Source organism: Gorilla gorilla, chromosome 19 (assembly GCF_029281585.2).
Source record: "Gorilla gorilla gorilla isolate KB3781 chromosome 19, NHGRI_mGorGor1-v2.1_pri, whole genome shotgun sequence".
In the NCBI taxonomy this organism is placed as follows: domain Eukaryota; kingdom Metazoa; phylum Chordata; class Mammalia; order Primates; family Hominidae; genus Gorilla; species Gorilla gorilla.
The window spans coordinates 16,479,109-16,495,834 of NC_073243.2; the positions used below are offsets into that span (position 1 = coordinate 16,479,109).

Genomic DNA, 16,726 nt, shown 5'->3' on the forward strand with positions numbered 1-16,726 from the left:
GGGAGACTGCTATACTGCTGTCTATAATGTGTGTATGGATTACTAAGAAAGGATTGAGTAATTCTCCACTACTGCCACTAGCCTCTGGAGGAAGAGGGCACACAGTTTTTACCTCTAAGAATTATTATAAGACATTCAGCCTTATTTGGTTGTATGAAACACTATGCTAGAAAATGATCCATAATTACACCTTGTACTACTCATGTTGTACTTTAATGATTAAAATAAATACCATGTTGCTGCCTGGTCTGGAGGACAAGACACGCCATCAACTGACTCAGTGTTCTTCACAACCAGAAAAGGCAATTTTTTTCCAAAACATACATCTTTGGGAAGCAAACAAATTATTTATGGAAGAAAAAAGGAGGAATGTTTCACATTCAGGCAAACATAATACTGTCAGTGTGTCTGGACTAGAGATTTTATTTTAGAAGTATAAAGGATGGAGGCGCGATATTTGGCATTTTTAATTTAGGTTTGTTTTATTTAAGTTTAATGTTAATTCCATGCTGTGTTTCAGTAAGAACAATACAGATTCTGTATCTGTGGCTCCAGTCAGATATCCAGTAGTACAAATTAGCTTCAAGTTACACATACTGAACAAAAGAGGTTGAGCGAGCGAAGGAGGGGAGGAGTGAGGGAAGGAGGTAGGGGAGGGGAAGGAGAAGAAACAAAGAATTGGACAGGCATGCAGGCTTTTCCATACCACCTTCAATGCTAACCTGCTTCAGTGGGAGAGGAAAGTAGGCAAGAACGAGCAGCCACGGATTGTTGAACTGTTACCAGCACCATGCTCTTCAGCAACATTTCAGCCGAGTTGGAAACATTTTTTACAGCAAAACCATCACAACGAAGTCCCTCCCCAAACAACCTTTAACCATCTCAAGCTAACACCCAATTACTTTCAAACACTGGTATAAAACACAGTTTAAACAATTAGAAAAATGACAACTGATACCACTTATGCCTCTATAGTGTGATTAACCTCTCTCTTAGATGCTTGCATCACCTATAAGTCTAATGGCTTTCAAATGTAATTTCCATTTGCTAATGGTGATCTTGCCACATCTGGCACGGAGACGACACAGTAATGCTGAAAAAGCCTCTATGCAGTCCTGTTAGTGTCTTAAAGAACCTAAAAGCTGGGACCAGTAAAATCCACAGAAATTCACTCTTGCCTTTAAGAACTTTTGAAAACTGTTTAAAAAAAAAAAAAAAACCAACAGGGCAGGAACCTAAATTCTGAGACCAAATGTAAAAGTCAGATTTGGTGGTTCTCAGTGACAATGGGGAGTTTCCAAAGGGTGGGATGGGGAGGAGGGGGTGGTCAGAGATGGTTTCTCTTGTTGGCTTATGTCTCACTGATTTTCGTCTTCCACGTCCTGCAGCGCTTCTTTATTCTGCTCTTCACCTGTTAAAAAAGAAAAAAAGTCAATTATTTCGTATTGACTACATTAGGCTATGGCAGCCACAAAGGTGTCATTCCAAGCATAAAGACTCTTCTATTTGCTACAATTGGTATTAAACGCAGGCAAAGGACTTCTATCATCCTTGACACCTGAGATGCCTAAGCCAAGAAGGGATTATGGTCCTGAAAGTATTTATTGGTCAACAGAATGAAAAAAACTGATGCGCAGTACAACTCAATGTTTTTACGCTAAATAAGCTCTTGAAGTAGACAGCCAAGGAAACCATCTTACTAAAATGACGTTCAAGCTTTCACATAAATCTTGGGTCAAAATACTTTCTCAATAACCTCACCTCTTCAAGAATCAAGAGTATTTTGCAAACTTTTTGCAAAATCTAATTTACCCACAAGCTAATTACCAGAAATGCTTCAAAATAGTTAACTGAGCAATAAACTGTTCCCAAGAAGTTCTATCGTATTTTATTGTGGGGTTCTGCTGTTATAAATATTTCAGCTTTTGTATCTTGGCCAGATACACCAAACTATAATCAGATTTTACTTCAGAGTGAAACACAGCATGCTCAAAGTAAATCAGACCACTGAGGTTATTAAAGAATGGCATTTGGACCACTTCACTCATGCTATTTGTCTTTCGCCTTTAAAGAGGGTGATTACCCTAAGGAGTTTCAACTGCACTATGACATGCAACAGAAAGCCACCTATTGGTTGGAGGGTCATCTACCTATTAGTATGCATTAAACAAGTCAGCCAAAATAAAGAAGCATGCAGGCTTTTCCCTTAACAATGATGTAACAGGTAAAAATTACATTCACTTGTACTTTAAAAAAAACCACTTACAATTACTACACAGTTAACTAGTTTGAATCAAAATAAATGAAAAATCAACCCAAGAATCATAAATGTTCAAATGACTATCCATTCATAATGCTTGTTAAATTATTTAATTAGGATGGACAAATAACACCAAACTAGCTGCCTACAAACATGAAGCATTTACACTGAGTACAGCTTTGAAACAGCCTAAAAGATCTCAAAATGATAAATGTCACAGCATCAAGGTTTCAGTAGTTTTCAAATCTCTTCTGTGGCGGAAACGCTTGACATTGCTGTGTGACTTCAAAACCCACTTACAGCCTCAGCAACACAGTGAAGCCCTGTCTCTACAAAAAATAAACATAAGGCCGGGCACGGTGGCTCACGCCTGTAATCCCAGCACTTTGGGAGGCAAAGGCGGGTGGATCACGAGGTCAGAAGATCAAGACCATCCTGGCTAACACAGTAAATCCCCATCTCTACTGAAAAAATAATACAAAAAATTAGCCTGGCGTGGTGGCACATGCCTGTAATCCCAGCTACCTGGGAAGCTGAGGCATGAGAATTGCTTGAACCCAGGAGACGGAGGTTGCAGCGAGCCAAGAACATGCCACTACACTCCAGTCTGGGTGACAGAGTGAGACTCCGTCTCAAAAAAAAAAAAGAATCAATAAAACTAAAAGTAAAAAACTATGTATGCTGGAGCCAGGCATGGTGGCTCACGCCTGTAATACCAGCACTCTGGGAGGCCAAGACAGGTGGCTCATGAGGTCAGGAGATCGAGACCATCCTGGCTAACACGGTGAAACCCTGTCTCTACTAAAAATACAAAAAAAAAAAAAAAAAAAAAAAAAAAAAAATTAGCCAGGCATGGTGGCAGGTGCCTGTGGTCCCAGCTACTTGGGAGGCAGGAGAATGGCGTGAACCCAGGAGGCGGAGCTTTCAGTGAGCCAAGATTGTGCTGCTGCACTCCAGCCTGGGCGACAATCGAGACTCCGTCTCAAAAAAAAAAAAAAAAAAAAAAAAACTACATACGCTGGGCATAGGGCCACATGTCTATAGTCCCAGCTACTTGGGGGGCTGAGGTGGGGGAGTTCTATTTCTGCAGTGAGCTTTGAATGCCACTGCACTGCAGGCTGGGCAACAAGAGCAAAACTCCGTCTCAAAAAAATGTATAAAATTTAAAAACTACTTAAAATACATGAAGATCTTTAATTCATAATACAGAAAAAAAAAACATGCAAAGGCAATAAAAAATTGCTTAGGGATGAAAGAACCGATGGGCACCCAACTGTTCTCCAAAAGACAATAACGTATTCAAACGTAGGAAACATGATAGGAACATTCACTCTTAACAGCAAATCACTGCCAAAATATCATTAACACACAACACTAGATCACAACTCGCTTGTAAGCAACCATGAGATGTGCCAGAAGTTCCAAGTAACTTTGGCATAAAAATGTCACTGTCATATACATCACATCCAACCACAGTAGGCAGGAGGAGCAGGCCGGAAAAGGCTTAGGTCAGCGCCCTGGAAGGTGGAACAGGCAGTCTGTAAGCAACAGGACGATCATACGCAGGCATGATTAGTGAAGAACCAAAACTGAAAGCGGAATTCACTGTGCCATGAACATGACTTACAAAGTAGAGTTTTTAGGAAAGGAAGAGTTGGGTTTTCCTTTAGGAATCTATATTGCAAGGAAAAAGGGAGGGAGAACAATCATATGAAAGCAACATTACAAGAAAAATAAACCAACAGAGCAGGACAAAGGAAAACAATGATACAGGAGCCAGACTTTGGTCTTACTTCGTGTAAACTTCACTCTAAGAAACAATCTGCCTACCTCTCCTCCCTTCTACTCTGAGAAGGAAGTAATATCCTCTTGAAAGACATATAGATATTAGGGGAAAAAGGATTCCTTGGCTATGTTTCTTTGCCCAGTGTATCTACATTTTGGAGAGAGGGGAACAGGCAGGGAGAACATGTATTTCCTACCTATGGATTCGTATATGAAACAACCCTCTTACCACAGGGTAAAGGGACTAAAATCACTTGAGAAAAAGCAATGATCCCTCCCTTTAAAGAAATTATGTTCCAACATGCTGGGACAGACATCAACATATTCTAAAATTAAAAGACATAAATACCCTGTCTCTTTAAAAAACAAAAAAATCTAAATAATCCTTAAACTAAATGCAAAGTCACATCCTAGTAAACTGCCACTTTCATGACGATTCTCCTATATTCACCACGGAACCCAAGTCACACAAGTAGTATTTTATTCTGTGAGATGAAGTTTTATCTTGCCCAAGCTGGTGTCAAACTCCTGGGCTCAAGTGATCCTTCTGCCTCACCTTGCTGAACAGCTGAGATTACAGGGAGGCACCACTGCAGTTTCAAAACCAATTTATTAAAAAATGTAGGCCAGCAACAGTGGCTCACGCCTGTAATCCCAGCATTTTGGGAGGCCGAGGCGGGCGGATCACGAGTTCAGGAGATCGAGACCATCCTGGCTAACACAGTGAAACCCCGCCTCTACTAAAAACACAAAAAAAACTAGCCGGGCGTGGTGGCGGGCGCCTGTAGTCTCAGCTACCAGGGAGGCTGAGACAGGAGAATGGCGTGAACCGGGGAGGCGGAGCTTGCAGTGAGCCGAGATAGCACCACTGCACTCCAGCCTGGGTGACAAAGCAAGACTCTGTCTCAGGAAAAAAGAAAAAAAAAAAAAAAAGATGTAATAATAGGCCAGGTGCGGTGACTCAGGCCTGTAATCCCAGCACTTTGGGAGGCCGAGGCAGGTGGATCACGAGGTTAGGAGATTGAGACCATCCAGGCTAACACGGGGAAACCCTGCCTCTACTGAAAATACGAATTATTGCCAGGCGTGGTGGTGGGCACCTGTAGTCCCAGCAACTCAGAGAGGAGGAGGCAGAAGAATCGCTTGAACCCAGGAGGTGGAGGTTGCAGTGAGCAGAGATTGCGCCACTATACTCCACCCTGGGCAAGAGTGATACTCCATCTCAAAAACTCTATTTTTTGACAAATTCAACTTCTCAAACTGATGAACAATTTCTTTGTACCCACAACTATTTGTGTATTCAGAGTTTGTTAGTTGTACTGGAATGTAAACAGACCACCTGATTTTTTCACTGTTGAACTATTTCATGACTGGAAACATTATATAAATAAAAGCATTTCACCTAATAAAAATTAAGTGAAAATTACTCTGCTTAACCAAATTTAATCAACTGATTTACAGACTCAATAAGGAATTGAACACAAATGAATTTCACTAGTTTTTTTTTTTTTTGAGACGGAGTCTTGCTCTGTCGCCCAGGCTGGAGTGCAGTGGTGCTATCTCGGCTCACTGCAAGCTCCGCCTCCTGGGTTCACCCCATTCTCCTGCCTCAGCCTCCCAAGTAAATGGGACTACAGGCGCCCACCACCACGCCCGGCTAATTTTTTTTGTATTTTTAGTAGAGACGGGGTTTCACTGTGTTAGCCAGGATGGTCTCGATCTTCTGACCTCATGATCCGCCCGCCTCAGCCTCCCAAAGTGCTGGGATTAACCGGCGTGAGCCACTGCGCCCAGCCGAATTTCACTAGATTTTTAAAAACTGCGAAGGTACTACCCTGTATTTTTTTTTTTTTTTTTGGACGAAGTTTCTCTCTTGTTGCCCAGGCTGGAGTGCAACGGCGTGATCTCAGTTGATCGCAACCTCCAACTCCCAGGTTCAAGCGATTCTCCTGCCTCAGCCTCCCCAGTAGCTAGGATTACAGACATGTGACACGACGCCTGGCTAACTTTGTATTTTTAGTAGAGATGGGGTTTCTCCATGTTGGTCAGCCTGGTCTCAAACTCCTGACCTCAGGTGATCCGCCCGCTTCGGCCTCCCAAAGTGCTGGGATTATAGGCGTGAGCCACTGCGCAAGGCCGTATTACCCTATTTTAAGATGATCCATTTCCTAAAACTGTACTCGACAACCAAGAATAAGGATTATCTTTAGTTCTGTACAGAGACTGACAGGTAGTCTACTTTGATTAATCAACTCTTGGTTATCAGTGATAATGAGCTACAGAAGTAATCCAGACTTGGTTATGAGTTGGCATCAAATGTGTTTTCTTGTTTTGTTTCGTTTATTTGAGACAGAGTTTTGCTCTTGTTGCCCAGGCTGGAGTGCAACGGAGTGATCTTGGCTCACTGCAACCTCTGCCTCCCGGGTTCAAGTGATTCTCCTGTCTCAACCCCCTGAGTAGCCGGGATATTACAGGTGCCCGCCACCACACCTGGCTAATTTTTGTATTTTTAGTAGAGACGGGGTTTCTCCATGTTGGTCAGGCTGGTCTCAAACTCCCGACCTCAGGTGATCCGTCCACTTCGGCCTCCCAAACTGCTGGGATTACAGGCATGAGCCACTATGCCCAGCATATGTTTTTATTAAAATAATAATAATAATAATAAAAAATGGCCAGGCGCAGTGGCTCACGCCTGTAATCCATGCACTTTGGGAGGCCGAGGCAGGTGGACCACGAGGTCAGGAGTTCGAGACCAGCCTGGCCAATATGGTGAAACCCTGCCTCTACTAAACAAACAAAAAACTAGCTGGGTATGGTGGCGCACGCCTGTAATCCCAGCTACTCAGGAGGCTGAGGCAGGAGAATCCTTTGAACCCAGGAGGCGGAGGTTGCAGTGAGCCAAGATCGCACCATTGCATTCCAACCTGGGCGACAGGGAGAGACTCCGTCTCATGAAACAAAACAAAAAATCAGCCAGGCGCGGTGGCTCACACCTGTAATCCCAGTGCTTTGGGAGGCCGAGATGGGCAGATCACGAGGTCAGGAGTTCAAGACCAGCCTGGCCAACATAGTGGAACCCCGTCTCTATTAAAAATACAAAAAATTAGCTAGGAGTGGTGGTGGCAGACACCTGTAGTCCCAGCTACTAGGGAGGATAAGGCAGGAGAATCAGAGGCAGGAGAATCACTTGAACCCAGGAGGTGTAGGTTGCAGTGAGCTGAGATAGCGCCATTGCACTTCAGCCTGGGTAACAAGAGCAAAACTCCATCTCAAAAAATGAAAATAAAAAATAAAACACACACACAGAAAAAACTTTCAAGTCAGGTCACTTTCATTACTTATTACTTTTACTCTCAAAAACATGTCCCCAGAGGTGAGAGGTATATCATTTCCTGAAGTCAATCCTGCTCCCCAAACTCTCTGCATGCTTTCCCTCCATCAACAGGCAGAGAGATACTAGTATCTGAGCTGGGGATGACTGTTACGAGTCCACAGCTGTTTGGCCATTCTTCTTCATAGTAGTCGTTACAACTTTTTTTCTTCCCTGAAGAGATGGCATCTCGTTCAGTCATCCAGGTTAGATACAGTGGCGCAATCGAAGCTCACTGCAGCCTCAAGACCTCCCAACCTCAGCCGTCTTGAGAAGCATGCGTTGTCACACCTGGCTGTTGTTTTTGTTTTTTTGTTTTGAGACAAAGTCTTGCTCTATGAAGCCTCGCTCTGTCACCCAGGCTAGAGTGCAGTGGGGCGTGATCTCAGCTCACTGCAACCTCCACCTCCTGGGTTCAAGCAATTCTCCTGCCTCAGCCTTGCAAGTAGCTGGGATTACAGGCACATACCACTGCACCCAGCTTTTTTTCTTTTTTTTTTTTTTTTTTTTAAAAAAGACGGGGTCTTACTATGTTGCCCAGGCTGGTCTTGAACTCCTAGGCTCAAGCATCTTCCCACCTTGGCCTCCCAAAGTGCTGGGATTACAGGCACAAGCCACTGCAACCGGCATAGGATAGATTTTCAAGCTGGAAGCCACTTGTTCAGAGTTGGTAAATTATTTCTGAGTCCCAAGGGCTGGGAGTAGCTGCCTGAAATGCTGCGCTGGGAAGTGTTCTGTGGCTCCATCTGGCACTGTTGCAAGTGTGTAAGTAAGTCCTACGTATGTGAATATCTCATGCCAATCCTGATCTAGTCAAATCCTAAACATATCATAAAGCTAGTAAATGTTAAAAGCTGAGTCACCTAATTCTCACTTTAGTACCATAACCCAAAAGTCACAAATCTGATTTGATCCTTCCAGAGAAAAGACACATACGTGCCCACTTTCAGAAGCATTTTCAAAAAGTGTAACACTTCCAAAGACAATACAGCAGGTCCGTTTCCCCAAAAGAAACTACAGATAGCCTCAAGCAACGCTACATATGTTCTATGTTTCAGCCTAAGAAACATTCTTTTTTTTTTTTAGATGGAGTCTTCCTCTGTAGCCCAGGTTGGAGTGCAACGGCGTATCTCAGCTCACTGCAACCTCCGCCTCCTGGGTTTAAGCAATTCTCCGGCCTCAGCCTCCTGAGTAGCTGGGACTACAAGAGCCCGCCATCACGCCCAGCTAATTTTTTGTATATTTAGTAGGGACGGGGTTTCCCCGTGTTAGCCAGGATGGTCTCGATCTCCTGACCGCGTGATCCACCTGCCATGGCGTCCCAAAGTGCTGGGATTATAGGCGTGAGCCACCGCGCCCGGCACAGCCTAAGAAACATTCTTAAAGGAACCGCAGCTAAAACTGACATCAGACTTTGTTTACAACCTCCTACCAGCACCACCACCACCAAATGTAAAACTATCCTGTAATACTCATATCACACTAATTTGTCCTCTTCTCCATCCCTGTTCAACAATCTACCATGGATCAAAATGATTTTCTAGAGAGAGAATAAAATTTCCTTTAAAATCAACAAACATAACAAACTTGGGCTTCTGTATTTAAAGTAAACATTAACACACACTCAACATCACAATTAAGTTTAGTAAAATACTCTGAAGTGTTTGCAATGAAAACCTCTTAAGAATAAAAACAGGCCGGGCACGGGGGCTTGCGCCTGTAATCCCAGCACTTTGGGAGGCCGAGGCAGGTGGATCACGAGGTTAGGAGATCGAGGCCAACCTGGCTAACACAGTGAAACTCCATCTTTACTAAAAAATACAAAAAACTAGCCAGGCGTGGTGGCAGGCACCCGTAGTCCCAGCTACTTGGGAGACTGAGGCGGGAGAATGGTGTGAACCCGGGAGATGGAGCTTGCAGTGAGCCAAGATCGCGCCACTGCACTCCAGCCTGGTCAACAGAGCAAGACTCCGTCTCAAAAAAAAAAAAAAAAAAAGAAGAAGAAAAGAAAAGAATAAAAATAGCAGGGCGCAGTGGCTAACGCCTGTAATCCCTGCACTTTGGGAGGCTGAGGCGGGCAGAACACCTGAGGTCAGGAGTTCAAGACCAGCCTGACCAACATGGAGAAATCCCGTCTCTACTAAAAATACAAAAACTAGGTAGTCGTGATAGCGGGTGCCTGTAACCCCAGCTACCCTGGGAAGCTGAGGCAGGAGAATCGCTTGAACCCGGGAGGCAGAGTTTGCAGTAAGCCAAGATCGAGCCACCGCACTCCAGCCTGGGTGTCGCAGCAAGACTCCATCTCAAAAAAAAAAAGGGACCCAAGGGCCAACATTCAATTTCTCTACAGAATCCCAGAGGGAAATGGGAAACCAGTTCCCTTTTAGATAAAATATTTCAACAAAGACAAAAACTTCATAAATACCTACTGATACCATCTGGATTTAGATACACTTAACTTCAGCCCCTAAAATCGAATCGAATGAAGATAAAATAAACTGCTTGCTCTCCACTCCTCCTGTCCTCAACCTTTGAAACAGTGTAAAGGAAGAGCTAAACTAAGTTCCCAAAATGGAACTCCATACTGTAGCACCATTTCCTATAAAGGCAGCAATTACAATTTCATAGAGGGCAGGCGGTGAGTCTAAATTCTAGCTTGATGTAACGACAAGCCAAGGAATGTCTAAAGAGAGTAAAAACAAATCCTGCAACTGAAAGAGAGGGAGTGTTTCACTCCGTGTTTGCTTACCGTCACCCTGCATGTCTGAAGTCCATAGTGTCAGATTATCACGTAACAACTGCATGATAAGTGTGGAGTCCTTATAGCTTTCTTCACTCAGCGTATCCAGTTCTGCAATGGCATCATCGAAAGCTGCTTTTGCCAACCTAAAGGCATTTCAATAGAAGTGTTAGACAAAAATTAAGTCCAAAAGCAGAATCAGAAATGACATGTTAGACAGCAATCTTTCCTTCAGTTATTCCAGTTTGTAATAGTGACAATGATAATACAAAGAAAAAGCAAATACAATAAAAATTAACTTAAAGGTATGTGGAGCACTACTTCTTACTATGCTTTAAGCCTGCTACTGATATGCTACAATATACATATCGACTAATAAGATACACAGAACAAATTCCATCCTAAACCATCACCAAAAAATATACCTCCAAGTTCTAGTCAGTAGTTCACTTATTTCAAAAAGTTTTTTTTTTTTTTTTAAGACGGGGTCTCACTCTATCACCCAGGCTGGAGTGCAGTGGTGGGATGTAGGCTCACTGCAAGCTCTGCCTCCTGGGTTCACACCATTATCCTGCCTCAGCCTCCCGAATGGCTGGGACTACAGGCACCCGCCACCACACCCGGCTAATTTTTTGTATTTTTAGTAGAGATGGGGTTTCACCATGTTAGCCAGGATGGTCTCGATCTCCTGACCTCGTGATGTGCCCACCTCAGCCTCCCAAAGTGCTGGGATTACAAGCGTGAGATATTTAACAAAGTATTAATGCAAAAAGAAAATCTTGGACAATACCTCAAAGTTTAACAAAATTTAATTTCACATTAATGGAGGCAGGGAAGCAAAGAAAATAAAAGGCAACACAGACGCCATGGAAATGTGATTATGTAAGCCATTTACAATTTTAAAAGAAAATCCACACTTACTGAGTACTGTGTACTATGTCCAACAAACGATACGATATACCAATAAAAAAAAGAGACATAATCTAAGTCCACGTCAACTTAAAAATTTAGAAATGGAGGGTAGACAAATACACAACTATTTTACAAGGAGGAGGCTGGCTGTGGTGGCTCATGCCTGTAATCAGCACACTTTGGGTGGCTGATGCGTGCGGGCAGATCACTTGAGGCCAGGAGTTCAAGACCAGCCGGGCCACCACGGCAAAACCTATTAAAAACACAAAAAATTAGGCCGGGTGCGGTGGCTCAAGCCTGTAATCCCAGCACTTTGGGAGGCAGAAACGGGCGGATCACGTGGTTAGGAGATCGAGACCATCCTGGCTAACACAGTGAAACCCCGTCTCTACTAAAAATACAAAAAAATTAGCTGGGAGCGGTGGCAGGTGCCTGTAGTCCCAGCTACTTGGGAGGATGAGGCAGGAGGATGGCGTGAACCCAGGAGGCGGAGCCTGCCGTGAGCCGAGATCGCACCACTGCACTCCAGCCTGGGCGACAGAGCGAGACTCCGTCTAAACACACACACACGCACACACAAACACACACACACACACACACACAATTAGCCGGGCATGGTGGCATATGCCTGTAATCCCAGCTACTCAGGAGGCTGAGGCAGAAGAATCCCTTAAACCTGGGAGGCGGAGGTTGCAGTGAGGTGAAACTGTGCCAATGCACTCCAGCCTGGGCAAGAGAGCACAAAAACAAAAGAAGAAGAAGAATGAAATGCTATTCCAAATAAAGTATTTCAGGGACCCAGAAGGAGGAGCAATTAATGGGAAAGTCAAATTTGAACTAATCTTAATGGATAAGGAGAAAACAAAACACACTTCAGGTTTAAGCAAAAGCATGAGCAAAGGCATGGGAGTGACTTTAAACTGGAGCTACATGTGGGACAGCTAGACTGGAGTCTGACAAGGAAAGGTGCAACCACCAGTATTAGCTAAGTAGCCACAGCTTCTCCAGTTACGATCCCTATCTGGACAAACTCAACTAGTCATTTAGAATGTTTTTAGATTGGCCGGGCGCAGTGACTCACGCCTGTAATCCCAGCACTCTGGGAGGCTGAGGCGGGTGGATCACCTGAGGCCAGCAGTTCGAGACCAGCCTGACCAAGATGGTGAAAACCTGTCTCTACTAAAAATGCAAAAAAAAAAAAAAAAAAAAAAAAAAAAAATTCAGTCAAGCGCAGTGAAGCATGCCTATAATAGTCAACATTAAAGTTCCAATGTATCAGTTAATCCCCTTTCCTCAAACTTTGAAAGGCTTTCACTTAAAAACCCTACTTTGCTTAAGCAGTGGTCCTCAAACACACCAAAAAAAAAAACACATACAAAAATCAAAAGGGGCCGGGCGCGGTGGCTCACGCCTGTAATCCCAGCACTTTGGGAGGCCGAGGAGGGCAGATCATGAGGTCAGGAGATCGAGACCATCCTGGCTAACACGGGGAAACCCCGTCTCTATTAAAAATACAAAAAATTAGCCGGGCGTGGTGGCAGGTGCCTGCAGTACCAGCTACTTGGGAGGCTGAGGCGAGAGAATGGCCTGAATCCAGGAGGCTGAGCTTTCAGTGAGCCGAGATCACGCCACTGCACTCCAGCCACAGCAGCAGAGTGAGACTCCGTCAAAATAAAAAAAAAAGCAAAAAAAACCATTTTGCTACTGCAATATTTACTGTAAAAATTTAAAATAGGCTGGGTGCAGTGGCTCACGCCTGTAATCTCGGCACTTTGGGAGGCCGAGGTGGCCGGATCAACTTAAGGTGAGGTGTCCAAGACCAGCCTGGCCAACAATGTGAAAACCCATCTCTACATAAAAATACAAAAATTAGCGGGGTACGGTGGCGGGCATCTGTAATCCCAGCTACTCGGGAGGCCGAAGCACGAGAATCGCTTGAAACCGGGAGGCAGAGGTTGCAGTGAGCTGAGATTGCACCACTGCACTCCAGCCTGGGAAACACAGCGAGACTCTCCTCTCGGGAAAAAAAAAAAGAAAAAGACAATAGCAAAAAACAACAACAAAAAAAAAATGCCAACCTACAGAAGAGGAGAAAATACTCACAAACCATTTACTTGCTAAGAGGGTTACTATCTGGAATAATGAACTCTCAACACTTAACAAACGAAAAAAACACGAATTCAAAAATGGGCAAAAGGGCCTGGTGCAGTGGCTCAGGCCTATATTCTCAGCATTTTGGGAGGCTAAGGCAAGAGGATTACTTGAGGCCAGGATTTCAAGACCAGCTTCGGCAACACAGCGAGACACTGCCTCTACAAAACAAAACAACAAAAAAAATTTTTTTTTGAGACGGAGTCTCACTCTGTCGCCCAGGCTGGAGTGCAGTGGCGCGATCTTGGCTCACTGCAAGCTCCGTCTCCCGGGTTCACGCCATTCTCCTGCCTCAGCCTCCCGAGTAGCTGGGACTACAGGTGCCCACCACCACGCCCAGCTAATTTTTTGTATTTTTAGTAGAGACGGGGTTTCACCGTGTTAGCCACGATGGTCTCGATCTCCTGACCTCGTGATCTGCCCGCCTCGGCCTCCCAAAGTGCTGGGATTACAGGCGTGAGCCACTGCACCCAGGCTATCACAACTTTTTAAAAGTAAAAAGTTATGTATGTATAAATATTCCTTACATATTTATCTACATTATCAAAAACTGGGAACAAGCTGAAGTATAAATGCGGGAACAGTTTAACACACATTAGTAAGACTGAAACTTGTTTATGCTAAAACAGAAAATATAAAATTATGTTTGCTACGAGAGTAACTATTAAAAACATGCCCATAGAAACAGAACACTGGCTGGGTGTGGTGGCTCATGCTCGTAATCTCAGCACTTTGGGAGGCGAAGGGGCGGATCACTTGAGGTCAGGAGTTCCAGACCAGCCTAGCCAAAATGGTGAAACACCGTCTCTACTAAAAATACAAAAAAAATTAGTTGGGCATGGTGGCAGGCCCCTGTAACTCCAGTTACTCAGCAGGCTGAGACAGGAGAATCACTTGAACCCAGGAGGTGAAGGCTGCAGTGATCTGAGATGGCGCCAGTGCACTCCAGCATGGGAGTGGTCTCAAATCTAAAAAAAGACTGAAAACTAATATACAAAAATTAAAATAATTCTAATTCCTCTCATTTCCTTCCTCTACTCATTTTAACATGTTAGATTTCAATCTACCAGCAACAAAAATATCCCACATCAAAATAATTATCCTGATTGCTATGCTAGTGGGTTGAGACAGGTCTGTTTTAATACTATCCAAAGTAGTTTCAGTAAGAGCCAAAAGAATTACTATGCAGCCAAGTCTACAAAGGCAGGCCCAAGAAACAACACGGAAAACCCAAACAGCTCCCCCCCTTAACTTTCACGCTGAGCGCTGCTGTTCTTCCCCACAACTTACCTGCAGGCACGGTCAGGGGAATTAAGAATTTCGTAGTAGAATACGGAAAAATTGAGAGCAAGACCTAAGCGAATAGGATGCGTTGGTGGAAGTTCTGTCATTGCAATATCACTAGCAGCTTTATAAGCCACTAGGCTGTTCTCCGCAGCCTCCTTCCTGTCGTTTCCTGTGGCAAATTCTGCCAGATACCTGTGGTAGTCCCCTTTCCTAAAACAAAACCAAAATTAAAAAAAAAAAAGAATTTAAACTAGGAACGATTTTTAAAGGAAAATAAGCTAAAATTGTTCTATATTATATAAAATGTGACAAAAATATATGTAACAATTAGGTGTACTTCAATAATTTTAAACACTCTCAGGAATAACTGGCTTCGTTTCGTTTTTTTCCTTAGACATTTCATATTACTAAATATAAGCAAAAATCCCAAAGAAATTAACTGAGGAACCTCTAAAAATTAATAAAATTATCACCTGATAGACCAGAATTAAACAAGCAAGTGGTTCCAAGGAATGGCATGACAGTTTATTAATCACAAAATAAAATGTCTATATATAACACTAAGCACTGTGAAATGTATGCTGTTTGGGGGAGGGGAATGGGATAGGTCTCACAAAAACAAAAGAATATAAATAAGCAAAAGCTAATACATTTTCATAATAGCCCGACCATCTTTTCATTCCAATATTAACTATCCTTCTAACATTGAACAATTATTCTTAAATAAAAGTTGAAAACCTACATAGAAAAAAGTTATGGTTCTAAAAGGACCAACTTTCAATCTTACATTTTCCCTTCTAGTATAGAACCTACATTTTATAATAGAAAACCTTGGACTCGCCAGTGTTAGCTGCTGGAATGAGGTGTTTGTCCAGTACATCCAGAATGTCACAACAGATTAACTTTAGCTCAGTCTCAACCTAAAACAAAAAATAAATTTTTTTAAAAATCAGATTAAGTCTAGAAATTCTACAAATTATTACATATTCTATCTCTGGTTTTGAGGTAGAGAGCTTAGTATTAAAAAGAATTTGTATCCCTCTCCAAACTCCCTTCTTCCTTCTTGACACAAAAGCAGAGAAAAGCTGCCTCTAGGTTATAAAAAGTATCTTTTCCCTTCTGCATGCTGCCTATTGTTACACACACACATGCAGGCACGCACACACGCCAGCCCCCACACCCCCTTCACAGTACAGCTACAGAATTACCAATGACTAAAACTGAACACTGATGCTTCTTGGTAAATGCTGGTCAATTACATGAATTACCTTCTTTCACAAGGTAGCCACGTAAAGACATTGCTCTAAGATCAACAATTAAATAAGAATTTAATAAGCAGAGCTAGGATTTGAACCCAGGCAGGCTGCAAGGGACAGAATCAAAATTTAAACCCAGGCAGTTTGCCTTCAGCACTCACATCCTTAACAACATTCACCAGACAATTCCTTTAGGGGCAGAGATCCGTAACTATTAAAACACCGAAAACCTATCTACCAAAGTAGCTACTGCCACCCATCTCTATCCACTGATCATGCTGAACGCGCACACCACCTCTCAATGCACATCCTCAGCTTGCTTCCTGTTTGCTATTAACTCATGCAGCACTACTGCTGAACTTTTCATGAGGGTCCTCTCCATGCCCCTGGAACCTCCGTTTCACTGCAGAAAATTCTCACTTTTTCTTCTATACTCACATCCTTAACCCAAGCAAAACTACTTTCTGAATAAACCACATCCCTGACAGCTTTTCCAATAGAGACTGGTCTAGGAGAAGGAAGACTTCTAAGTTCTCCTAGCTCCTTGCATACTCAATGACTGCTCTCCTATTACTCCAAACCCCTCCTCCTCACAAGCTGATGATCTACGTTCTATTTCTCAGTTTTTGTCATCAATAGATCTCTACACCCTTCTCCCAGATTCACTGAGTATCTACAGCAAACCCATCCAATACCTGAGATCACAGCAAGGTATGGTGCAGCCACGTTCCATTCAACAGAGTTCTTTGCTCTCTACTCCAAGACTTTCACTTGTCCACACCCATGACCGTGCTGCTCCATACTAGAAGTGTGAATTGCAACACTCCACTCTTGGCCCATGGCTTCCTTTTTCAGTTCCTCTTCTCTTATTATTTCTATTTAGGGACTCATCAGGACATCTGGACTCTTTATTTTTTACTTTTTCTTTCTTTGATTCAGAGTTTCCCTCTTGTTGCCAAGGCTGG

At 43.3% G+C, this 16,726-nt stretch overlaps 1 protein-coding gene across 3 annotated transcripts in view; it reads right to left on the reverse strand.

The window, feature by feature from the left end:
* Positions 1-456: 456 nt before the first annotated feature.
* YWHAE (tyrosine 3-monooxygenase/tryptophan 5-monooxygenase activation protein epsilon) overlaps positions 457-16,726 on the reverse strand; it is a 69,146-nt gene continuing 52,876 nt past the window's right edge. For all 3 annotated transcript variants that reach the window (XM_063700898.1, XM_031003281.3, XM_031003282.3), the window contains 4 exons: positions 15,319-15,425; positions 14,509-14,715; positions 10,165-10,301; positions 457-1,411 (listed from right to left, as the gene is read on the reverse strand). In XM_063700898.1, the coding sequence (XP_063556968.1) occupies positions 1,359-1,411; positions 10,165-10,301; positions 14,509-14,715; positions 15,319-15,425 (504 nt within the window). In that variant the 3' untranslated portion in view covers positions 457-1,358. The remainder of the gene's footprint in view (positions 1,412-10,164; positions 10,302-14,508; positions 14,716-15,318; positions 15,426-16,726) is intronic.